Genomic DNA, 24,423 nt, shown 5'->3' on the forward strand with positions numbered 1-24,423 from the left:
AGTTGGAGGTGCAAAGGGTAGTGATTGCTTACAAAAAAACATGATCAAAATGTATAGTGGATCTTAATCTTTAATCTTTGATCTTAATGAATTGTAAGGTTTTTTACATTAATTTGAAAAAGTAAATGTTTTCATCCCAACAATAGGGGGTGCAAATGCACCCACAGTAAAATCGCCTAAGCTCACAGGACAGGTTGCTAACGGCAACCGGAGCGTCTAGAGACAGTTACACAAACTATCACTGCTACTAGTGCTATCCCGCTAGCTAGCAAACGTTTAAATTTACAAGCAACTTGAAGGTTTGAGACGATTGTTTTTTATAAATGAGGTGATGTCATTTGCAAACAGGTAAATAGCTAAGTAGTCTTGAAAATGGCACCTAAGAGAGTCAAAAGCGGCACAGTCTCCACACCTGCTGCAACGGCTGTTGGAAACAAGGCGTGGGACGCTGGGCTCACTTCTGCACAGTTTGACGAGGCAAGTAGAGCTACTGTAGGTTATTCTAAGTATATTTTATTTTATAAATCGACTTTCAAAACCGGGGTTTCAAGGTGGGTCCGTGTAACTGGTGGCCGTGTTTTTTTTTCTTCTATTTTAAAACCCGTGTTGACAAACACAATATATAGGGCCGTAATAATTGTCACTAGAGTTCTCAAGTCAAACACACTTTCACAGTAGGGTTAACGGCTTGTATTGGGTTGTCGCTATCGTTTTCTTTTTGAATAATGAAATAACCATATAACAAAAATGGTATAACAAGCCATTAATGGTCGGTTTGATTATTCCATATCCTTTATGCTGGTATCTGCAAGAAAAAAAAGACAAATAGGCTCGTTTTGTCCATTTCGGATGTCAGATCCAGACTGTGGGAAAATACTTTTTGATCGGTTTCCGTTGTTTTGTTTTATTTTGGAATAACGGAAGAACCATATAACACAAATGGTATGAAGGACCATTTATGCGTTTGTTTGACAGTCCATATTATGCATGCTGGCACAGGTGAAAAGGAGAGAGAGGGGGAGAGACGTGTAGTGATTGGAGGTGTTCCGAACACCAGAGAGCAGCAACGACTAGCTTTTTTACTTGTAATTTATAGGCCTATTTGTATTATCTTGACAACACGTTCTTTAGTAGAAGACACACACAACAAGCTGGATGTACATGTTGACCGAGTTTGCTAGTTACTTGGTTAATAAATTATGATCTTTGATGAACATAAGTTTTTTTAACAGCCTATAACGGATGAAAAAACAACCAACCAGGAACAGCACATTTTGAATTGCCAAAACAAGTCCATAATCCTGTCCCATGGCGGAAAGGGATGGAAACCACATGAAGAAATAAACTAGCATATTGTTTAGGGGCATATTATAGTTTTTATGATTATCATGAAACAAACGTAGTGTTAACAATGTTGATTTTAGTCTTTAACAGATCATCGTAAAAGTTTGTTTGATAACTTTAGAAACTTTTTTTGGTAAATCTTTTATTTGACCCTTTTGTAGATTTTAGTTTTTTTGACCTTTCCAAACTTTTTGTAGAAACAATTTTTCAAACCTTTAGAAACGTTGCTAGCCACACCAAGAATTGTGTTCGCCCCGCCATGTAACAAGCAAGAAAATGGTGTATTCTATTGTGTATGTATTCACACTGAAATTCACACATCGATTGAGCCCCACGACTGTATAGATGACTTAAATAGTGTTGCAAATCACCTAGACCCATGTCAGAATGTCAAAATGCAAAAACTCAAGAATGTATATTTTGGGAGAGGCCAAGTTCAGTTTGGGGCGGTTAATGATGCACTGGGACGGTCCTGGAACAATGAGGGAAAAGGTTAGTTGCGACCCGGGCCCTGCCCTGCCCTTCACTACTCTAGTGGCGTAGTTTGGTGTGTATATACAGTTCTGTGCAAAAGTTTTAGGCAGAAATAGAGTAAACAGTAAAACTATAATGCTTTAAGAATGAATGGAAATGAAAAGGCGAAACTCAGTTTTTGAACAACGTTGCACTCGCAGTATTGCCGCCCAAATACAGAAGAAGAAAAAGATCAAATGAATATACAAATGAAAAGACAAAATAATGTACAAATCTTGGAGGACGAAGACTTTTTGCACAGTACAGTAAATACAGGGTGTAAGTACTGTAAATGTTCTCCGGTGGTGTCTGTGGTCTGGAATTTGTGAAATAGTTGTTTTTATTGGCCCCTTCCAATAACGTAAGGGGGTGTCATATTCTGAACTTTGTCTGCTTATGAAAGGCTGAAACAGAGGAACACATCTCAGCTTGACTCCAGTCAGTGTTTATAGATCCATGTTTCATTAGCTGGGGTTAAACTGACAGCAGAAGCGTTAGTATTTCAGCCAGGTTGACCTGAGGAGCCAGCTTAGTCTGTGTTGTCTTGGCTGTGGTGGAGAGAGCTCGCAGTACCAACACACCAGTCACCTGAAATATCCAGTCAAAGCCTGAACAGAAACCCAAATGGAGATGCGAGGACCACAGAGCCTTCTTGACAGTGGTTGGACTTCCGTATTCAGGGAAAACCCATTTCAGAAGAGGCATTTCTCTCTATGGCTCTAGTGTTTAGTGTGAGCAAATCTGAGATAGTTTGGCATGATTGCCTTGTGTGAAATACGTAGTACTAAGCATGCTCTACACACTAATCCTACCAAGGTATGAGAATTTTGTTTTAGACAAATTGTTTTCCCCGGGAGGGGAAGTGCACCGTTCCTGGAGGTACTGCAATACCAGGTCGATGCGTGGAGTGGACGGAGCAAGCCCCTATTCCATCTCCCTGTTCCAAAAATCAATTTAATATATGGTCCCCGGGTAGGGGACGTATCAGATATTAAACTGATAAGAACAGATTTTTTTTTTTTTTTTTTTTTTTTATTTTCTTCAAAAAAAAAGAAAAAAGAAGCATTAATCAATTCTAAAAACGTTTCATAAAAGACAATCAAACAAGACAGTCACAATATACAATTCCCCACAAGGGTACAGGACAAAAGCCCCACAAGGGGGCGCACATTTCAATTACCCCCTAGGGGGTTACAAGTGGAAGTCCAAGTTTGACGGGGTCAATCGAGGCTTTCGCCCCGATGGCTCCGTCTCCCTCTCCTCCCGGTCGTCCTCGCCAGTGGTACTCGAGCGACTGGCCCTCGGCTCTCGGTCGCGACGGCCCCTGGGAAGGCTCCATCCCTTTGCCACTGCTCCCAGGCTGCTAGTCGAGCGACTGGCCCTCGGCCCTCGGTCGCGACGGCCCCTGGGAAGGCTCCATCCCTTTGCCACTGCTCCCAGGCTGCCCTTCGGCGAGGATTTCCTGTTCCTCAGTCTTCCGGCCATCAGTCCGTCCAACTGTCAATCCCCTTGGTGGCCTGGCCCACCTCTGGGTTACCAGCAACGCTGGGCGCCAAGACGCCCAACGCTCAGAAGGGTGGGGACAAGTCCCCGCCTGGCGTCGGGGCCGAAGCCCCCAGGCAGGCGACCGCTCCGACCCGCCCCCGTCACCGGATCCCAGTACCGGCGATCCGGTATCGACGGGGGAGGGCCAATGTCTGTCCAATTAAGGACAGACACTCACAAGATCTGAGCCAAAAGGCCGAGAAGCGATACCCGACCGCCCCTCGAGGGACCGGAGTCATTTCCAGGAACGTCATATTGATATACGGCGTCACGATTGTACTAATGAGCTAACATTACATAATCCGTAAAAAAAAACTAAACGGTGTCAAAAAAAACATAATTAGCAAAGTAAAATCACTTAAGTCAACGTGTAGTCTTGTAAAACTAACGTGAAAACGTGGTGCGACTGTCACGTGATACATGGCCCTCCAATTGGAAATGAAATATAAAACTATTGAAAACAATCGCAGTTAGGCTACTCTTCCGAGAAACAACCAGCCAATAACATGTACATTGTGTAATGGTGAAATATTTCATATTTTCGAGGTAGCCTTTTGGAAGACTGTTATGATAGCTCACGGAAGAATAAACAGCAACCATGCGAACAGCAGACTATGGCTACGACTAAACCCTGCCATCTGCTGGGCATCTTACAGAATAGCAGCATCCGCAGCATCCACAGCATCGGGCTTCCCAACAGTCAGAAGACAGCTCGGTCACGCTGCTAAGCATCACCAACATGGGTGGATATGGATTTTGGCCATCAATTGGTACAGAAGATCAATCTTGTCTGAATGCAAAAGTGGAAAAGATCTGCAGTGTATAATCACATTAGCCCTACTTCAGTTACCTACAAGTTAACAAGTTGCCTTGAATTCGACACACACGGTCAAGAGGATAACTAGTGAACTACTATGCAGAGGCGTGTCTTGAAGCTGCGCATCATAATCAGCCCTTTAAATGCAAAAGTGGAAAAGATCTGCAGTGTATAATCACATTAGCCCTACTTCAGTTACCTACAAGTTAACAAGTTGCCTTGAATTTGACACACACGGTCAAGAGGATGACTAGTGAACTACTATGCAGAGGCGTGTTTTAAAAGCTGCGCATCATAATCAGCCCTTTAAACGGGTAACAAGGTCGATGGTAAGCAAACGCGTGGTATTGGGTTAATAGCGGGCCAGGTACAGTTGCGCACTAAATATTGCAATTTGAGAGAGTTGGCTTTAAAGACGACAGTTCATTTCTATTCGACCGTAATTTGCGAAAACATGTAGCCTACCCTATGCTAGCTTGCAGTTCGACGTCAGCTACTGAGCTAGCTGGGTCGGCAACTCGCGTCTCAAGACGTGGTGCTATAGGACCTATTTGGAAGGCCCCGTGACCAAACAGCCAGGTAGCAAGCAAATAAATCAACGTAGGCCTTCCTAACTCTACATGCCAGCTAACTACTACCTCTCAATGTGTCTTCTTTAAGTCAATGCCGGGATACATTTGCCGTGACACATTAAGCATCGAGTCGTTCGGTAATGGGGCCTAGGCCTGCTACCAGGCTTGGAACACACACAGGCCACAACGTTAACAGGCCAAGTGTCCTACAACTTCAGCAAAACTCAAACAACAGAAACGAATGTCCTGACTATAGCTGACAATGACTGTAAACATTGACACGTTAACCACATACATTGTCACGCATTTGGTAATAATAAAAAGAACAACAACAAACGCTCTTTCCGAATGACTTGGATCAGTGCGCTATAGAGCCCTACCTTTCTCCCCATCGAAGCACTTCCACTACAACTCCTAAGAATAGGCCTAACTCCGAAATGTGCTATTTGCAGATTCCACAGAAGGCAGTGTATTCTAGCGAAGAAGAAAGATACAATGAAAGTATTTTCTTTTACACCTCACAGACAATTCACAGAACATCGGTCTGACTTCAAACTTGATTTGCCACAAGGCATGCGAAATAACCAAAACTTCGTGGCTAATCAATTTGGCAGACTTGGAAAAAATGGTGTAGCCTAGGTCTATACGACTTGCAACAGGAGTTGGCTTAGCCTATACCATTAAACATACTCACAGTTTGAAGGGTTGTATGTGGAAAAAAACGACAACGTCGTTCCTCACCGGGGCAATGATCCCACAGTTCAAACAAAGCATCCGGCAAGGCGTCAAAATACATTTAAACTGCTTTTCCGTATAGTTGTAGGCTATATGGGCCTATTTGGTCCGTTCGTGAGCTAAGTTTTCAGACGAGGCCGACGAAATATCCTCCCGAAGACGGTGCCACTTGCAAAAGGACAAATCCAATACAATGTGTTGACCTGCGCACACCTGAGAAATGTTAATGAGGTGCAAAACTTGAGCGTCCTGGGGGGTTGGGAGGTGAGAGCAACAAGGGAAACAGAGAAGAGGGGGGGGGGGAGCTGGGCCGCGTCTTCCGCGGTTTGGGGGCCCTGTCCCTGTCCTGGGACCTACTAATGTTGGGGTTGGGCCTGCGGGGGAGGGGGCGGGAGGGTTTCCTTCTCTGGCTCCTGCTGTCGGTGGGGAAGACAGTCCTCTGGGACGCTCGAAGGGAGCTGGTGCGCCACCGGGTGGACTGGGGTGTGGGAGGGGTGGTGTGGAGAGTGAGGGCCGAGCTCCAGAGGAGGAGGGAGATGGAGAGGGTCCGTTGGGGGTACCATGCCGCCCTAGAGAGGTGGCGGCCTCTGTTCCCCTAGCGGGGTTTTTGACCTTTGATGTGTGGTGGGAGGGTTTGTGGACTGTGATGGTTTTTTCTCCTGTTTTGGTTGTTTGTCTGACTGGTTGATGTCTGTGGTTTTGTTTGTAAGGTTTTGTTTGTGTTGTATTTTCACCTGTTTTTGTTTTCCTTGACCGATATGGTCCGAGTGGCTAGTGGGCCTGGTGTTTGTTTTGTCTTGTTGTGGAAATAAATCTATTAAGAATCTGTTCTTATCAGTTTAATATCTGATACGTCCCCTACCCGGGGACCATATATTAAATTGATTTTTGGAACAGGGAGATGGAATAGGGGCTTGCTCCGTCCACTCCACGCATCGACCTGGTATTGCAGTACCTCCAGGAACGGTGCACTTCCCCTCCCGGGGAAAACAATTTGTCTAAAACAAAATTCTCATACCTTGGTAGGATTAGTGTGTAGAGCATGCTTAGTACTACGTATTTCACACAAGGCAATCATGCCAAACTATCTCAGATTTGCTCACACTAAACACTAGAGCCATAGAGAGAAATGCCTCTTCTGAAATGGGTTTTCCCTGAATACGGAAGTCCAACCACTGTCAAGAAGGCTCTGTGGTCCTCGCATCTCCATTTGGGTTTCTGTTCAGGCTTTGACTGGATATTTCAGGTGACTGGTGTGTTGGTACTGCGAGCTCTCTCCACCACAGCCAAGACAACACAGACTAAGCTGGCTCCTCAGGTCAACCTGGCTGAAATACTAACGCTTCTGCTGTCAGTTTAACCCCAGCTAATGAAACATGGATCTATAAACACTGACTGGAGTCAAGCTGAGATGTGTTCCTCTGTTTCAGCCTTTCATAAGCAGACAAAGTTCAGAATATGACACCCCCTTACGTTATTGGAAGGGGCCAATAAAAACAACTATTTCACAAATTCCAGACCACAGACACCACCGGAGAACATTTACAGTACTTACACCCTGTATTTACTGTACTGTGCAAAAAGTCTTCGTCCTCCAAGATTTGTACATTATTTTGTCTTTTCATTTGTATATTCATTTGATCTTTTTCTTCTTCTGTATTTGGGCGGCAATACTGCGAGTGCAACGTTGTTCAAAAACTGAGTTTCGCCTTTTCATTTCCATTCATTCTTAAAGCATTATAGTTTTACTGTTTACTCTATTTCTGCCTAAAACTTTTGCACAGAACTGTATATACACACCAAACTACGCCACTAGAGTAGTGAAGGGCAGGGCAGGGCCCGGGTCGCAACTAACCTTTTCCCTCATTGTTCCAGGACCGTCCCAGTGCATCATTAACCGCCCCAAACTGAACTTGGCCTCTCCCAAAATATACATTCTTGAGTTTTTGCATTTTGACATTCTGACATGGGTCTAGGTGATTTGCAACACTATTTAAGTCATCTATACAGTCGTGGGGCTCAATCGATGTGTGAATTTCAGTGTGAATACATACACAATAGAATACACCATTTTCTTGCTTGTTACATGGCGGGGCGAACACAATTCTTGGTGTGGCTAGCAACGTTTCTAAAGGTTTGAAAAATTGTTTCTACAAAAAGTTTGGAAAGGTCAAAAAAACTAAAATCTACAAAAGGGTCAAATAAAAGATTTACCAAAAAAAGTTTCTAAAGTTATCAAACAAACTTTTACGATGATCTGTTAAAGACTAAAATCAACATTGTTAACACTACGTTTGTTTCATGATAATCATAAAAACTATAATATGCCCCTAAACAATATGCTAGTTTATTTCTTCATGTGGTTTCCATCCCTTTCCGCCATGGGACAGGATTATGGACTTGTTTTGGCAATTCAAAATGTGCTGTTCCTGGTTGGTTGTTTTTTCATCCGTTATAGGCTGTTAAAAAAACTTATGTTCATCAAAGATCATAATTTATTAACCAAGTAACTAGCAAACTCGGTCAACATGTACATCCAGCTTGTTGTGTGTGTCTTCTATTAAAGAACGTGTTGTCAAGATAATACAAATAGGCCTATAAATTACAAGTAAAAAAGCTAGTCGTTGCTGCTCTCTGGTGTTCGGAACACCTCCAATCACTACACGTCTCTCCCCCTCTCTCTCCTTTTCACCTGTGCCAGCATGCATAATGGTCCTTTATACCAGTTGTGTTATATGGTTCTTCCGTTATTCCAAAATAAAACAAAACAACGGAAACCAAGCATTGAGTTACTAAAGTGACAAAACAATTAGGGCCCTATTTGATTGATCTATTGTTAGTCTAATTAGCTAGCTCTTGTTATATTAACTTTAATGTGAAATAACAGAAGTTACAAAAAGACCTCCCGAAGACCCCCCCGAATCATAATGATATTAAAATTGAGTTTTTATAAGTACTCTACTGCTTAGTCATAGAGTTTGTGTTGTGTCGTTAGGACTCGTGGCGGGCCAGTATTTCTCTAGTGGTGGGGGAGCGTCTGGAGGACGAGGAGCTCATTTCGGCTCTCCAGCTGGCGATGCTGCAGCCCACCCGCCGGCTCTTCAGCTTGGTGTCCAGGGAGACCACCCTGGAGAAGGTAGCTCGCTGGTTGGGTTAGCAATGACTACAGAATATCCATTACAGTGTATTGATACCTCCTATCTAGCAACAACACTGTATTTGGGTGAAAACAGGAACACTTTACCAACACAAGCTGTATATAAGTATCTCTGGTAGGTCTGTGTCCGAGTTGGGGACAGTTTTGGCCACATTTGGAACACTCAGTGACACCGTCCCATCCAATAGATCCACGAGCTGGGCAATCCAAAAACCAAGAAGACCAAGGATTCCCCCATGTTCTGGGAGGTAGGTCTACCTACTTCTACAATGGATGGCGATGGGAACCTCCAAAGATGTTTGCCAGACTCCCGGATGACATGCAGTATGGTTTGACCAGCGTGTACGTGTGTGAATGCGTGTGTGTAGGTGCTGGAGGCTGCCAAGGCCTTGCTGGATGCAGGGGAGGAGCTGCCGGCTGACCTTCTGGGGAAGGTGCTGAAGTTCCAGCTGCTGGGAGTGAAGACCAGCGACCAGCAGAGGAGAGCCGCCGAGCAGAAGGTGATCGATCACCAGGAATCAGATCCAGAGGATCATCAATAATCCGATCAGTCATCTTTTTCTTCGCTGTCCCTGTCATGCTGTTCGAGCTGTCGGTCCTTGTCGTTGATTATGTACGGCACTGCAAGACCTCTGCCAAATGAATACAAGTGAATGTCGAGCAATGGTCTTCAGCATTTTTTTCATGAGAGCCACAATGATAGGACAAAGTCAATAGGAGAGACACTTTTACTACAAAGTATCAAAAGTTACATCCAGTCGTAAATAGCATGTCTGTCTGCTTATCAATCTGTCATCCCTGAACATGGTCGGGTCATTTGTAACAGAGACACATTTTGTGACAAAAAAACAGAATCACCTTAATGCTGCGATGAGCGGAAGCACGCATGCATTTCCTTTCTTCATGTTGTATTTGTAGCTTATATATGGACTGCATATAACACTATATATATATAAGCTGGAAATAAGCGCCTCACAACTTTTCGGTGGTGAAATCCATGGTGATCCATAATGAAAATGGAACTGCAGCGCGCTCTCATAGAGAGCCATCGGGACAGATTACTGGCTGCCCCGTCTGTTTTCACGTCAGGTCAAATGACCGTATCATTTAGCCACAAATGAAAGCTTGGCGAGCCGCAGGGGGCTAGCGAGCCGTGCAATGAGTAACACTGTTGTAGGGGGTCAAATGTAGGGGGTCAAATGTAGGGGGTCAAATGTAGAGGCTCATGTAACGCCCCCCCCCCCCCCCCCCCCCCCCCCCCCCCGTTGGAGCTGGTCTCTCTCCCTCTTGCCCCCCCCCCCCCCGCTCTCTCCTCACCCCCTCTCCTGACTCTCTCCCCCAGGCTACAGACGACAAGGCTAAGACTAAGGCCGGCGTCGCTCCGCCCACCAAGGACAAGGACAAAGATAAGGGGCCAGCGAAGCCTCCTGCCAAGGGGGGCGAGGGGAAGATGGCCCCCGAGCCCAGCGCCCCCTCCAAGGAGACCCATCTCAAACGCAGGGGGGAGGAGGACGAGACCAACAAGTACACAGGTGGGGGGGAGGGGGGAGGAGGACGAGACCAACAAGTACACAGGTGGGGGGGGGAGGGGTGGAGAAGGCAATCCTGGGGGGACCCAACCCTGGTCTGGCTGTACACCCACAAGACTGTTAGCCTCCCATATAACATAACACGTGTCTGTGTGTGTCATTGTGGTTGTGCGTGTGTGTGTGTGTGGTCATGGTTGTGTGTGTGTGTGTAGATGATGAGCCAGATGATGGGCCGCAGCACTACATCTTGGTGGTGGGCTTCCACCAGGCTCAGCTCCCTGCCGTGCTGGGCGCCATGGGCGTGCACGTGGCCAACGTCATCAGGCTGTCTTCGGGGAAGACCCACAGCCCTGATCCAGGGTCCGGGTCCCCGCTCCTGGATGAGGGTAAGACTCGCCTGGGTCGCCCTGACCGGAGGAGGCTGTGTGACTGACTGACTGTCTCTCTGTGTGTGTAGAGGTTGGACTACGGAGGAGGCAGAGGGATCTGGAGCTGTTCTGGGCTCAGCTGGAGGCGGTGCTGGACTCTGGCCCCGCCCTCTCGAAGTTGTGGGACGTGGCCAGGCTGAGCTACACGGCCAATCAGACGCTGCCGTCTCTGGACAGGGAGAGCGCTGAGGCTCGGGTGGGCACCCCTCCACCTCTACTCTTCCTCTAACCTCTCTCTCTCTTTCTGTATCAGTGTCTCTTATTGTGTTATGTCACATGTATTATGTCATTCTGACTCTCTGTCGCTCTGTGTGTGTGTGTGTCCAGCTGGCATTGGGCCAGTGTGTGTTTGAGGGGCTGGCGTGTGTGATCTATGACAGTCTGGACTGGAGGAGACAGCACCAGCACTACCTCAGCAGCATGAGGCTGCTGCAGGTGCCCTCCATCGCTAGAGCCCCGTTACCCCCGCCAGGAGAGTCCCGTGGAGGTACACACACACACACACCGTCAAATGCACACACACACACACTGGTATGTCACATTTTATATCTGTGTGCAGGCTGCCCCGACCCCCACACCTCAGACCCCTGGGTCTAAGAAGAAGTCTGTTCCAGGTACACCCCCAGGCACACCCCCATGCACAGTCACACCCCCATGCCCACCCCCACCCCCTCTGAGCCCTCCCCCCACTCGCCCCAGCAGAGTCAGAGCCCTCCCCCCTGCTGACGACGGAGGTTGACATGCGTTTGTACAGCGACCTGCTGGAGCAGATCCCCCCCGAGGCATGCTCGGTGCCCCTCATCCTGCACTGCATGCTGGAGCAGGTGAGAGATCACACGACCCCCTGGACGACCCCCTGGACGACCCCCTGGACGACCCCTGGACGACCCCCTGGACGACCCCCCCCCCTGTGACCTCTGTGTCCCGTGTGTGCAGGTGGTGGTGAGCGAGGAGACGTCTCCGCCCCTCAGTGGGTCTGATACGGAGCAGAGAGCCGAGGGCCTGGACCCCAGACTGGCCTCCCACATGCTGGTGACCGTGCTGGCCCTGGGCCGGCCCAGCGACGACCACACGGTAGCAGTCGGCTCCCGCAGGGCCCACACTCACTCTGTGTCGTGTTTGAAGAAGAAACTCGGAGCACTTGGTTTGGGCAGGTTTAGAGTTTGGAATAACCAAGTTTAGGATACTAGAAAATAGAAGAGCAAAATAGTGAGATGCACCCCCAACCCCCTTATTATCAAATAAAACACCTTTTGGCCTCAAACGTACAAACTTTCAATTAACCCATGAGGAACTTCGGTTTCAAAAAAAAAAAACTTGTTTATTTTGTCTGTACTTTAGAGGCTGCAGGAGGAGTTAGGAGTGCAGCCGAGCATTCAGCAGAGCGCGGACTCTCAGCGCCCCCTGCTGTTCAACAGCCACGACTACAGGGCCCTCAGACTGCAACTGCTGCCTGTCAGTACAGCACACACCTACACACGTCGACCCACACACATTCCTAAGCCACAAGTAGCCTGTGCTCATGCCAGAGTTGCGTTGGTGTTGTCAGGTGTGTAAACAATTCGAGGCGATGCAGATAGAGGCAGACGTGATGAGGAGGTCCCTGGTGACATCACTGCTCAACCTCCCTGCCTCCTCCTCTTCCTCCTCCGCCAGCCAGCAAGCCAGGACCCATCAGTTCATCCACCACTGTACCGATGGTGAGACCTCTCCACTCTGCTGTATGGACGCTGGCGTGACTCTGTCACCAGCTCTCGCCTCCTAGACGGGTCTCTCCCCACTGCCAGTCCAACCCCTAGTCTCTCCCCACTGCCAGTCCAACCCCTAGTCTCTCCCCACTGCCAGTCCAACCCCTAGTCTCTCCCCACTGCCAGTCCAACCCCTAGCCCCATCAGTCACCCTCAGATTCAGCAACCCTCCACAGGAAGGAGCCTTGACGTCTCAGACAGACATGAAGCCATGCCCTCCTGGTGTCCGGCTCCTGTGCGTGTTGTGCCGTGTCTCTGATTCCGGCTGTTGTCTCCAGGCTCCCTGAGGTGGGCTGAGGTGGAGCGTGGGCTCCGTCGGGGGGTCCTGGAGGGCATGCCTCTGACCCAGCTGGACCAGGAGGGGGTCCTGGCCCGCACCCGAGCCCCAGAGCCCGTCCTCATTCCCTGGGACGAGCCCGAGGCCTTCGCCAAGCACCTCCACAGGCTCAGGACCGGCACACGGGGTGGGTGGTCTGTGTGCGGAGTTCCGGCTGTCTGTCTGTGGTCTGTGTGCGGAGTTCCGGCTGTCTGTCTGTGGTCTGTGTGCGGAGTTCCGGCTGTCTGTCTGTGGTCTGTGTGCGGAGTTCCGGCTGTCTGTCTGTGGTCTGTGTGCGGAGTTCCGGCTGTCTGTCTGTGGTCTGTGTGCGGAGTTCCGGCTGTCTGTCTGTGGTCTGTGTGCGGAGTTCCGGCTGTCTGTCTGTGGTCTGTGTGCGGAGTTCCGGCTGTCTGTCTGTGGTCTGTGTGCGGAGTTCCGGCTGTCTGTCTGTGGTCTGTGTGTCTGTGACCAGTGTGTTTGTGTGTGACGTGTGTGTGTACGTGAAATGTTTGTCTATGTTCTGTGTGAGGTGTGTGTGTGTGTGTGTGTGTAACATGCGTGTACATGTCTATGACCTGTGTGTGTGTGTGTCATACGTGTGTGTGTGAGGTGTGTGATGTGCTGCTCCTGTTCTCCAGGTGAGAGGTGTGACCCTGAGCAGCTGAGTGTAGCAGACATCCAGAAGAGCAGACTCAGATCTCTCAGGGACTGGAACTACACCGAACACCACCCTGCCCACGTCCTCCCTCAGGTGAGTGTGCTGGGCTGCGCTGTGCTGGGCTGGGCTGTGTGTCCAGGCGTGTGATTGGCTGTCCTCTCTCCAGGTCCTCCAGGTTGCCTCGGAGACGTACCGCTGCATGGACACATTCCGCAGCCGCGACGACACTGTGTACGTCATCTGCCATAATCCCATGAGCCCCCAGCGGCAGTGCAAGGAACTGTGGGACGTGGCCCTCCACACTGACGTTGGGTTTAGGTAACAATGTCAATGAGGAGCACAGACCTATGGAGTTAGATTAGTTTCATAATTCAAACAAACAAACGCGACACGATTCAAACAAACTTAACACGATCCAAACAAACATAACACGATTCAAACAAACGTAACACGATTCAAACAAACGTAACGCGATTCACAAATGTATTTCGTGATTCACAAATGTAACGCGATTCACAAATAAATGACCCTATTACATTCGTTTGCAACCTGACAAACACAAGTTACAAATCCCTGCATTCGTTGGTGTGAATCCCTGCATTCGTTGGTGTGGACTTTTGGAACTTTCCTGACGCGCTTAGATTCACAAATGCATTTTTTCTAAAAGATATCCTCTGCAGCCTATCAGATGTCTCCAATTTTAGCCAATCACGGGAGAATGTTTAATATGGGTAGACGGGCTACCGCCAGGGTTAGCCTAGGAAACACGGAAAATGACTAAACATGAATCCTGCCATTCTCATCAATATTCAATCACGTATGATCATCGGTTTAATAAGATTAAGAAGCAACATTTTACCTACATGCTACCAGACGACATTGCTTGTGATCTGAAGGAGACGATGTCCGTCATTATGGCAGGTTGTTGAAGACCACATAGACACGTTAATGTGATTGGCTAAAATTGGAAGAGACGATCTGATAGGCTGCAGAGGATCTCTTTTAGAAAAAATGCATTTGTGAATCTCAGCGCGTCAGGAAAGTTCCAAAAATCCACACCAACGAATGCAGGGATTCACACCAACGAATGCAGGGATTTGTAACTTGTGTTTGTCAGGTTGCAAACAAATGTAATAGGGTCATTTATTTGTGAATCGTGTTACATTTGTGAATCACGAAATACATTTGTGAATCACGAAATACATTTGTGAATCACGAAATACATTTGTGAATCGTGTTATGTTTGTTTGAATCGTGTTAAGTTTGTTTGTTTGAATCGTGTTATGTTTGTATGAATCGTGTTACGTTTGTTTGGATCGTGTTAAGTTTGTTTGAATCGCGTTGCGTTTGTTTGTTTGAATTATGAAACTAATCTAACTCCATACAGACCTGCCTCTGAGTCTGTCTACGCTACTTCTAACTGATAGTGACAGTCAGACATCCCTTCCTGTTGTGGCAGGAAGTACTTGGAGCATGTGGCAGCCTCAATATCTGATTGGACCAAGGAGGAGGAGGTCAAGTGGTTGGCGGCGGAGGTGGAGCGAGAGCACTTCACCACAGGGTCTGCAGATCTCAGATCACACTCAAGTAATAAGTCACAGACCGCAACAATACAATAAATAAATATGTAATAAACATGTATGTTTTGATATATTACCGTACGTAACAGCCTTTTTGGTGTGTTGCAGTCTCGCCAACCAAGTCCCCTGTGCTAACGGAAGCTGTTAGTAGTGAGCAGTACGTCAGAGAAGGCTCCCTCAAAGTTAGTCTCTGTCTCCCCCTGTGTGTCTCTGTCTGTCTCCATGCCTCCATCCTTGGCTCTTTCTCTGTATTTCTGTCTCTCCTTCTTACTGTTTCTTTTTTCGCTCTCAATCTCTCTCTGGGGTATCTCTTAAGGCAGGGGTGTCCAATCCTGGTCCTCGAGGGCCACTGTCCTGCATGTTTGAGATGTTTCCCTGCTCCAGCACACCTGTTTCCAATGAATGGGTCATTATCAAGTTCTGTGGAAGCTGGGTAATGACCCATTCATTTGAATCAGGTGTGCTGGAGCAGGGAAACATCTAAAGCATGCAGGACAGTGGCCCTCGAGGACCAGGATTGGACACCCCTGTCTTAAGGGATGGCTTGCATGTATCTTATCAGAAACATCTGTAACTTCATTTGAGATCTAAAAATAATTGTAGTCTGATGTTTGTGTGTGCGCGTGTGTGTGTGTGTGTGTGTGTGTGGTGCAGGCCTGGAAGCTGGAGCAGGAGAGGCTGAAGGAGGAGGATCAGGTGTCCAGGTCCAAGAAGGAGGAGAAGGGGAAGGGGCCGGCCAAGGGAGCGGAGCGGGCCGACTCGTCCAAGGACAAGAAGAAGACCCCTCCGGTCGCCAAGAAGAGCCGCGAGGACGTGAGCAAGACCCCCGACGCGCCTGCAGCGCCGCCCCCCGCTGACCAGGCAGGGGAACTACAGGCCGCTGAAGACGCCTTTGCTGTGAGGGGTTGGCTTCACACACACACACACACATGCATGCAAGCGTACACACACACACACACAGTCTGGAGACGATGCGTGTTTGTGACGTTTCTGTGTATGTGTGAGACCGGAGAGACAGACAAGAACGACCTCGGTGGATTCATCCAGACCCGTGTGTGTGTGTGTGTGTGTGTGTGCGTGCATGTAGGGCTTCACCGGGTACAGCATGGAGGGGAACCTTATCCAGGTGTCTGGCCAGGTGCAGTCCCTGTTCCCCTCTGATGGAGGAAGCATCCAGGTGGAGAGCATCCAATATATCCAGGGTAGGTGCGCACACGCACGCACACACGCACACACGTGTGCCCCGCTGTACCGTAGTCACCGTACCAGTGCTCTCTTCCAGGGTCTTCTCTCCTCAAGGTGTGTGTGATGAAAGACCAGCATCGCTTCTACACACACATCTGTCAGCCCTACAGAGGCCAGGAGGAGCCCGGTGCCAGGGAGCCAGGAGGTAGGCGGACGTCCCTCATCCTTCCGGATCCTTCCTCCCTCCCTTTCTTCTTTCCATCCATCCGCTCTGCCTCAAAACACGGCCCACTCTGACTTCTGAACTGAACTCCTCCCCCCCCCCCCAGACTCCTCCCCGCGGAGCGGGCCAACCAATCGGAGTGCGAAAACGGGCTTGTTCTCGGCGGTGCTGGCCAGTGGCGTCCACATGTCCTACAGTCACTATGGAGACACAGGAGAACGCACAGGTTCAACCTTGACACGTGTGTTGGGTGAACGTTCTGGGCTGGGTTGACGCTCATGTATACTGTACGTGTATGGGTGTGTACGTGGGTGGTGTGTACGAAGAATCCTGTGAGAGATTGGGTCTCCGTGTGCTTGTGTTGACCTGTAGGTGATCTGAGTGTCGGGCCTAGCTTGGAGGGGCACCCTCCCCCGCTGGCCTCCTCCCCCCTCCTCCCCTCCTCCCACACCGAAGAGGGCGGAGTCGGACCTGAGGAGGCTAGTCAGGTGACTCCCCCCCCCCTCCCCACACACACACGCACAACCCACGAATCAAACAGGAGGTATCAGTTAATGTATGGAAACACCATCACGTACCGTACATGTGGTATGACAAGCGAGTTTCTCTCGAATCTTTGACGATCCTTTTTCTGATTTGTGTTTCTGTCTCGCCTCTCTTGCCGGCGGCACTGTTTTTCCACCCTCTCCATGTCTCCCCCCTCCTCCCCTCCCGTCTCTCCCCCAGCCCGCAGACAGGGAGAGCCCCCCCCTCCCTGCAGCCTGCCCCCCCTTCCAGGGCCTGACTCTGTCCACCCCCAGTGGTCTCCTGCTGCAGGTCCTCCGAGAGAGCACAGAGGGTCAGACGCGCGCTCACACGCACACGATCACCCACGTGGGCTACAACTGTCTGTGTACTATTATGTGTTAAATAATGTGTGTGTGTGTGTGAAGGTGTGGCCCCCTCGGAGCAGGGTGTGTTGCTGAGGCAGAGCTTCCCCCTCTGTGGGGGTGGGGGTGGGGTAGCCCTCCAGCCTGACCCCTCCCTCACCAGCGAGCTGTCCCGGGTCATCACCCCTCAGGGAGCCGTGGTCAAGTACATGAGGGACGGCTCCACCCAGGTACTGCTGCGCGCGCACACACACACACACACACACACACACACACACACACACACACTCTACTGGCACTGCTGCACACCTGCTTTATCACAACCCTGCTGATCACGTTCAAACCAGATGATGTCTCGTGTATCTGGAGATGAACAGGTGGCTGCATCCACAAACACGGGTTACTGGATGGATCAGCACACTAGGAAACACACACACACACACTCCCACACACACTCATAGTCCACTCCGCCACCCACCAGGTGTTGTTTGCCGACGGCTCAGTCAGCAGCAGCTCCGACTCCGGCCCGGTCTTCCCCCTCGCCCCGGAGATGCTCTCCAGGGGGGAGGAGCCAGCCAAGGACCCCGTCCCCAAGAACGCCAAAGACAAGAAAGGTGGGCGGAGCTAAGCAGTCGGTGGAAGAAACCATGCTGTCTTGATGCAGCCCTATCTCATATGTGGGTGTGTGTGTGTGGTTGTCTATGTGTTTGTGTGTGTGTGTGTGTGTGTGTAGGGAAGCTGAGCTCTAAACAGACTGTGGGATCAGAGCAGGGGGAGCTGGAGCCCACCGTGGATACGCGTAGCTCCGCCCACAGCCACGGTGGCTGCTGGGTAACGACCACGCCCTCCGGCCTCAGAGTGGCCACGCGGGGTCACACTGTCATCACCGCCCCCCCCGCGCTGGCCTACCGCGCCACCGACCCCATCACCCAGACGGTGAGACCCCCACCCGAGGGACCCCCACCGTGGGCGTGGACACACCTGTGTGCTGGGCTAGCTGACAAGGCGATCTTCCAATTTGTCCCTCCTTGCGTGCGTGTTTTTCTTGATGTGTCCGTGTGTGTGTGTTTTGGTGTGTACCAGATGGTGGTGACCCGGGAGGACCAGGTTCTGACCGTGGTGGAGCCAGACGGCTCTGTGACCGTGGAACACGCCGACGGCACCAGGATCACCACCCTCTACCAGCAGAGGGCGCCGGCGCCCCCACACGTACCCAGGCCCCAGAGCGCGCCGGAGCGGGCGGAGAGCGCGCCGGAGCGAGACAGGGTGTTGATGGTGGAGAAGGAGGGCTTTGCGTCAGTGGTTGTGTTCCCCGAGGAACGCTCCTGCAACATCTTCCTGGCAGACGGGACCGTCATCACCGCCACGCACACCGGCGCTTACCAGGTGGGAGCGCGTGTGTGTTCTAGAAGGTTCTAGGTGTGGCTCTGTATCACGGCCATTCTAGAATGTTCTAGGTGTGGTTCTTATATCACGGCCGTTCCAGATGTTATAGACTTATGCGTTCCAGGTGTATCCCTCCAACGAGGGTCTGCTGGTCATTAAGGAGGACGGATCCTGCGAGTACACGTCTGACTCGGCCCCCGGCCCCACTCTGACCTCTGACCCCGCTCGTGATCCTGCCCTGACCTCCCAGAGGCGGAGCCCCCGCGACCAACCAGGAAGCTACCTGATGAACCACACCGCCGACATCCTGTGCGAGGTGGTGGACCCAGAGGGGAACCTGTTCCAGGTACGACAGCCAAAGGGCAGGACAGACTAGCAGGAACATGGTCTGTGTGAAATGTCATGTCTTCATCATGCTGGTTTGGTGTGGTCGTGTGTGTGTGTGTGTGTAGGTGATGGTCGACGGTCAGTGCCCAGTGGTGATCTCCAGCCCAGTGGAGACCTCAGTGGAGGAAGAGGAGGAGGAGGAGGAGAGCCAAGAGGAAGAGAGAGAGTCGACTGATCGCGTGATGGGACGTAAACGACACCTTCCTAGGTGATGTTCCTCAGCTCCTCCACAGTGTAGGACTCTGAGCTCGTGGACTTAATCACAGCCAAGGATGTGGGTTTGCTCATTGGTGCTTTGTGTGCGTGCGTGTGTGTTTGTCAGGTTGTTTATGGTCCATGAGGATGGCTCTGGGACTGAGCTGTTGCATGTCCAGGCTGTGGAGGAAGTCCTGGACCAGGCCTACTCTGACCCCACCATCGCCCTGCTGGAGGAGCCTCTACCAGACCTGGAGGGTACACCCACACGCGCACACACACACTCACACGTTACTTTGTGTGCAGGACTATAACGTGTGGGTGTATGTGTGTGTGTGTGTGTGTGTAGAGGTGGTGGCTATAACCATGCTGAAACCCTGCCAGCAGAGCGTGTGGTCCAGCTGGCTGATGCCCAAACAGAACCAGGACATTCTGCCTCCCAACCTCAAGTCACGGAGCTGGGACAACTTCCCCAGCACAGAGGCACGACACGCCACTCTCTGCCCCTCTCACACAATCCCACACACATATATATATATATATAGGCATATTTAGATGTCTATGATGATATCAGATTGTGACATCAGGACCAGCTGTCATACAACACCCCCCACCTCTCTCCAGAGGAAGACTCCGGGCCCTGTGTTTGGGACGTCTCTGGGCCGGGGGCTGAGTCTGGGAGGGACCCTGTGTTCCCGGGCCCACCCCCCGCTGCTCAGCTGCCCCGACGCCCTGGAGGTCCGACAGCTGCTCCGCTACCGGCCCGTCAGCCTCCGCCTCCGCCGCGCTCTGGAAGCACGCCTACGGGTATGGAGGGGGGAGGGCGACCGGGGAGTCGTGGTGGTGCTGTTTGATGCTGGGACCGTGCGGTCGTGGAGGTGTTAAGCTGGGACCGTGTTGCAGGACTTCATGCAGCAGGTGATCCAGAAGGAGCAGCAGTCTGAGGAGATGCTGCTGAAGGACCCTCGCTCCGAGGAGGAGAAGATGCGCTCCAGCCACCTGCTCAAGCTGCTCCTGGTCAGCGCGCGCACACACGCACACACACACGCACAGGGGTCTGAATAGGTCCACTGAGGTCGTTCTTGTCTGTCTCCAGTCTCTTCCAGATCCTGAGGAGCCCAGCATGAACAAGAGGGCAGGTATGACTCCAGCTGCCTCTCTCAGCGCTCCTTGAAAACAAGAAGCCTTTTGGACCCTGTTGATAAACATGATTATGTGTGTGTGTGTGTGTAGGGGACATAGCTGCCCTGTACTGTCAGGCCATGTCTTGTGACCAGCAGAGGGATGCAGCTGCTGTTGCCTCCAAGACCTCACACACAGACACAGACAGGTCCGACCACAGCGTCACACACACACACACGCCTCTCTTTCCATCAACTAGAAGGAGTATTCAGTTCAACATCCTTGTCCCCATCTGACCACCTCACCCTTCCTCCCCTCCCCTCGCCTCTGTCTCTACACAGTGAGTGTAAACCCAGTTCTCTGTGGCCCAGCAGGATACAGCAGTACAGGTACACCTGCCCACCTGCCTGCCTCTCTGTCCCAGTGGCTGCATGTCTGTCTGCATGTGTGATGCCCGTGATGTGTGTGTCCCAGACAGGAGCTGGCTGAGGACAGGCTGCAGAGAGAAGCTCTGAGGAACAGGATCATCCCTCCCTACTTCCACCCTGACTCCTCCCTGGAGGTCAGACACACGCCTACCCTACAGATACTTATTACACACACACACACATACCCAACACACATCTAAGCCTGTTAGCTGTTACCCAGCCCTCCACTCCACCACGTCCACTCCCACCCCGTCCTCTCTCCTCCAGGCTCCAGAAATGACAGCCCTGTCCAGGGACCTGCCCCCCTTCCCCCAGACCGGCCAATCAGACAGCTTCCTCAGGGATGCCCCCCAGGAGAAGGGTAACACCTCCTCCATGGAGACCTCTAGAACTCCAAACATGTTCTAACCCTTTCGACATGCTCCCAGCTCTGTGTGTATGTGTGTGTTCATTGTTCGTGTTGTTCTCTGCAGCCCAGCGGCCTTTGAATCCGACGCCTTCTCATGCAGCAGGAAGTGACTCGACATCGGTCGGGAGACCCACCAATCCCACGCCTCAGACGGCAGGTCGGCCCCGCCCACTAGAACGCACCCTAACAGTACACGTGTAGCACTGTGTATCTATGTTACGTATTCAGAGAGCAGACGCTTTTTATCCTACGCAACCTACAGTACAGGGCGATTTTGAAAGTGTAACCTCCTGATTTGTGCTCTAACCGCTGAGCTATACCCTGACGAGTGTGTGTGTGTGCATAGGGGACAGAGGTGGTGCTGGCTGGTCAGAGCGGAGGGCAGAGAGACGTAGGACGTCTGGCCTCCAGGTGGACGTAGCAGGTCAGCCCAGGACGAGGCCGGTCAGACTCCCAGCCTCCATCCTCAGCTCCAAACCACACAGCCGGCCCAACCACCAGGTACTGCACACACACACGCACACAGGCACACCCACACACAGACAGACAGTCACACACGCATGCACAAACTCACCCATACATATGCAGCAGACACATGCGCGCCCACACAACCGCCCCCCCCCTCCCCTCCAACCTGTGTTTCTCCAGTTCCTGTCTGTGGAGGAGCCAGTGAGGAGGAAAGTGAGGACTGTGTCTGTGATTGGCCAGCCGGCTGCCCGGCGAGGGTTCGAGCTCCTCCCCTCAGAGGTGTCTTTCGGCTCTCTGAGGGAGGGGTCCACCTACGCCGTTACCGTGGTGATGAGGAACGTGGGCGTGGACACCTGCAGGTGAGACTGACACATGGTTACCATGCCAGGTTGTCGTTTTCTACAGAGTCATTGATGATTGTGTGTGTGTGTGTGTACTTCCAGGTTTACTGTGAAACAGCCTCCTCCCTCCACTGGCCTTACAGTGACTTATAGCCCTGGACCTGTGAGTTCTTCTCTACCCCGTCAAACACACTCCCAGGCCAGGCCACAGACAGCCTTCCCTAACCCTGTGTGTGTGTGTTGGTGTGGGTGGGTAGGTGGCAGCAGGTATGAAGGTGGATCTCCTGGTGCAGCTGTTTGCCATGGCTGCAGGGCAGGAGGGTGGAGGGCAGGAGGAGGAGGACAGACGGGAAGGAGAGGTCCAGCTCTCCCAGAGCCTCCTCATTCACACCGAGACAGAGACCCTGGATCTGGCCGTCTCTGCCAATATCCTGACGCACTGCCTCCGTCTCCCTCTCTCTCTCCCCCATCTAATCTGCTGTTCTCCTCTCCTACTACAGTTTAAAGGAGAACTGCCCACCTCCCTCTCTCCCCTCTGCTGTTAGCAATGATGGTTCTCTTCCTTAACCCCCCTCTTCACCCATCCTGCCTGGGAGCCTGTATGACAGGCAGGTTTCGGACCGTACCATTTCACTCCACACAGGGGGGTCCAGGGTCCATCTGCTCTCCTCCACTCCCCCCATCAGACGAGGAGTGGTCCTGCCTCTCCGAACGGCTCCGCCCACCACCGCCGCACGGTCAGTTCACACACACACACACACTCAAACCAGGTCTCTGTGTTTCTGAAGCTGGTCTCTTCCTGTACCTGTCAGGTGATCTGTGAGCCGATGAAATCCAGGAAGTACAGAAGACTCCTAGACTCCAGTACAAGTCAACTCAACTGCGTGCTTTATTGATATACACAGTAAAGCCTGTTATGATACAATAGTAAGGCATATATCTGGTGGAGTCTGATATGTTGTGGAAAAACAAAAAAGAAATTAGTTATTGAGGAAAGCAATGGACGACAAAAGTAACTCAAGCGTTAGAAATGAAAATGAATAATTATAATAGGGTAACGACCAGATACAACTACAAAAGAATCTCTTTGATCATGCTTTCCCAGCATAGCACACGAGACTGTTGTCATGACAACACGCAGTGTACCTCGAGGTGGGGTTCCACACATTAAATAAAGGGTGTGCGTGCACACATGCAGTCACTTGTGGCTCCACACGCCCACAGCAACACAACTAAAACAAACTTCGTCGTCATCATCATCATCAGCAGTACACCAATGAAGATGGACTGTTTCCAGGACAACAGTAATGTGCATTGGGGCTGTCAGTAGTCTGTCTGGTCAGTAGTGTCGGGGAGGGGGGTGGGGGGGTGGCCGGACGGCGTTACCAAGCGTGCTGGATGGTTCATCCAGGTCAGATTAGGAGAGTAGTGTCATCTTAAACACTCCAGTCCTGGAAGTGATTTACATTCATCGAAGGTTCGACCTTAGTCTGCCCCGCCCCCCTCCTCTAAGCCCCACCCCTGCCCATACAGGAGTGACAGGCTAGTTCTGCCAGATGTGCAGTGATAGACTAACAAATGGATGGATGGCTGATGGATGGATAAAAACATGGAAGTGGATTAGCCAGAAAGTAAAAGCTATAATGTAATGTGGGTAAAACATACCTCCCCACACACACGCACACACACACACACACACGTACGTACAGGCACACAACGCTAAAAGGGTACAGGATGTCTGCATGGCCTTTACAGTAGTATATATTCTGTGGTTATAAACGTTTTGTAATACAAAGCACCCTTATAGTTACAATCTCTCTTTTCCATACGAAGATCTGAAATGCCTTGTCCATTACAAAGAAATGGCAAATACATCCACAGGACAAACACACACACACATACATACATACATACTGGTTTCTTTTCTTTTTTTATACAATTGCATAGAAGTTTAAAAACCTGCGTCTGTTAATAAAACAATTTCAAGACTTAGGAAACTACTGAAATCTTCACGTCTCTAATCGTGATCCTTCACAAAAATAGATGAATATTCTCTTTGTAAACTTGTCCAATCCAGTTGTTTTGACTAGAAAAGCATGCGGTGGGGGTGGGGCCGGAGGGGGCAAGGGCGGCGGGCTATTGGGTGTCCTGCTCGTTTGTCATCACGTTGACCAATGACTCCATGGCTCGGCCCAGGTCATCGGCCATGTGGAACAGACTGCCCACGCCCACACCTGGAACAGAGGAGCGAGGGGTTTACACACGCACACTTTTAACACGAGCTTTATAACTATGAACACTATGGAGGAACAAACATGTATGTGCAGGAGAGGAAGAGAGAAACGGAGGAAAGAGGAAGGATGAGTGAGAGGAGGAAGGCTGGAGGGATGAGTACTGACCTCTCACAGGTGTCCCCTTCTCCCTCCTGGCACACGAGGGAGGGAGGGAGGGAGGGAGAGAGGAGGGGG

At 50.7% G+C, this 24,423-nt stretch overlaps 2 protein-coding genes, 1 long non-coding RNA gene, 1 other non-coding gene and 1 pseudogene across 4 annotated transcripts in view; 3 read left to right on the forward strand and 2 right to left on the reverse strand.

Annotated features, from left to right (window-relative positions):
- The first annotated feature begins 372 nt into the window (after positions 1-372).
- spag17 (sperm associated antigen 17) lies at positions 373-22,460 on the forward strand. The gene is given in 47 exon segments (XM_047031365.1): positions 373-477; positions 8,522-8,662; positions 8,872-8,931; positions 9,052-9,183; positions 10,026-10,215; positions 10,425-10,598; positions 10,670-10,836; positions 10,968-11,087; positions 11,089-11,127; positions 11,200-11,254; positions 11,343-11,464; positions 11,577-11,714; positions 11,982-12,095; positions 12,190-12,340; positions 12,667-12,852; positions 13,343-13,455; positions 13,529-13,680; positions 14,822-14,949; positions 15,051-15,124; positions 15,597-15,839; positions 16,030-16,144; positions 16,225-16,332; positions 16,457-16,576; positions 16,723-16,838; positions 17,077-17,188; positions 17,283-17,449; positions 17,701-17,833; positions 17,953-18,155; positions 18,303-18,410; positions 18,477-18,605; positions 18,730-18,951; positions 19,058-19,200; positions 19,315-19,445; positions 19,537-19,670; positions 19,812-19,994; positions 20,091-20,204; positions 20,284-20,326; positions 20,421-20,517; positions 20,651-20,698; positions 20,784-20,871; positions 21,005-21,098; positions 21,211-21,303; positions 21,493-21,647; positions 21,795-21,973; positions 22,058-22,118; positions 22,213-22,402; positions 22,456-22,460. Coding segments are annotated over 47 exon segments (5,895 nt in total).
- LOC124475088 lies at positions 2,715-2,919 on the reverse strand (annotated as a pseudogene).
- Positions 6,313-6,503, forward strand: LOC124475077. The gene has a single exon (XR_006956877.1). It is a non-coding gene; the product is annotated as a U2 spliceosomal RNA (small nuclear RNA).
- Positions 22,461-22,541: 81 nt separating the features above from the next.
- LOC124475031 lies at positions 22,542-23,351 on the forward strand. The gene is made up of 2 exons (XR_006956875.1): positions 22,542-22,692; positions 22,768-23,351. It is a non-coding gene; the product is annotated as an uncharacterized LOC124475031 (long non-coding RNA).
- Positions 22,821-24,423, reverse strand: part of LOC124475030 (dystrophin-like) — a 70,358-nt gene continuing 68,755 nt past the window's right edge. Inside the window, 1 exon segment of the mRNA XM_047031533.1 lies at positions 22,821-24,189. Coding sequence (XP_046887489.1) covers positions 24,092-24,189 — 98 coding nt within the window. The 3' untranslated portion in view covers positions 22,821-24,091.

Source organism: Hypomesus transpacificus, chromosome 12, assembly GCF_021917145.1.
Source record: "Hypomesus transpacificus isolate Combined female chromosome 12, fHypTra1, whole genome shotgun sequence".
NCBI classification, from domain to species: Eukaryota; Metazoa; Chordata; class Actinopteri; order Osmeriformes; family Osmeridae; genus Hypomesus; species Hypomesus transpacificus.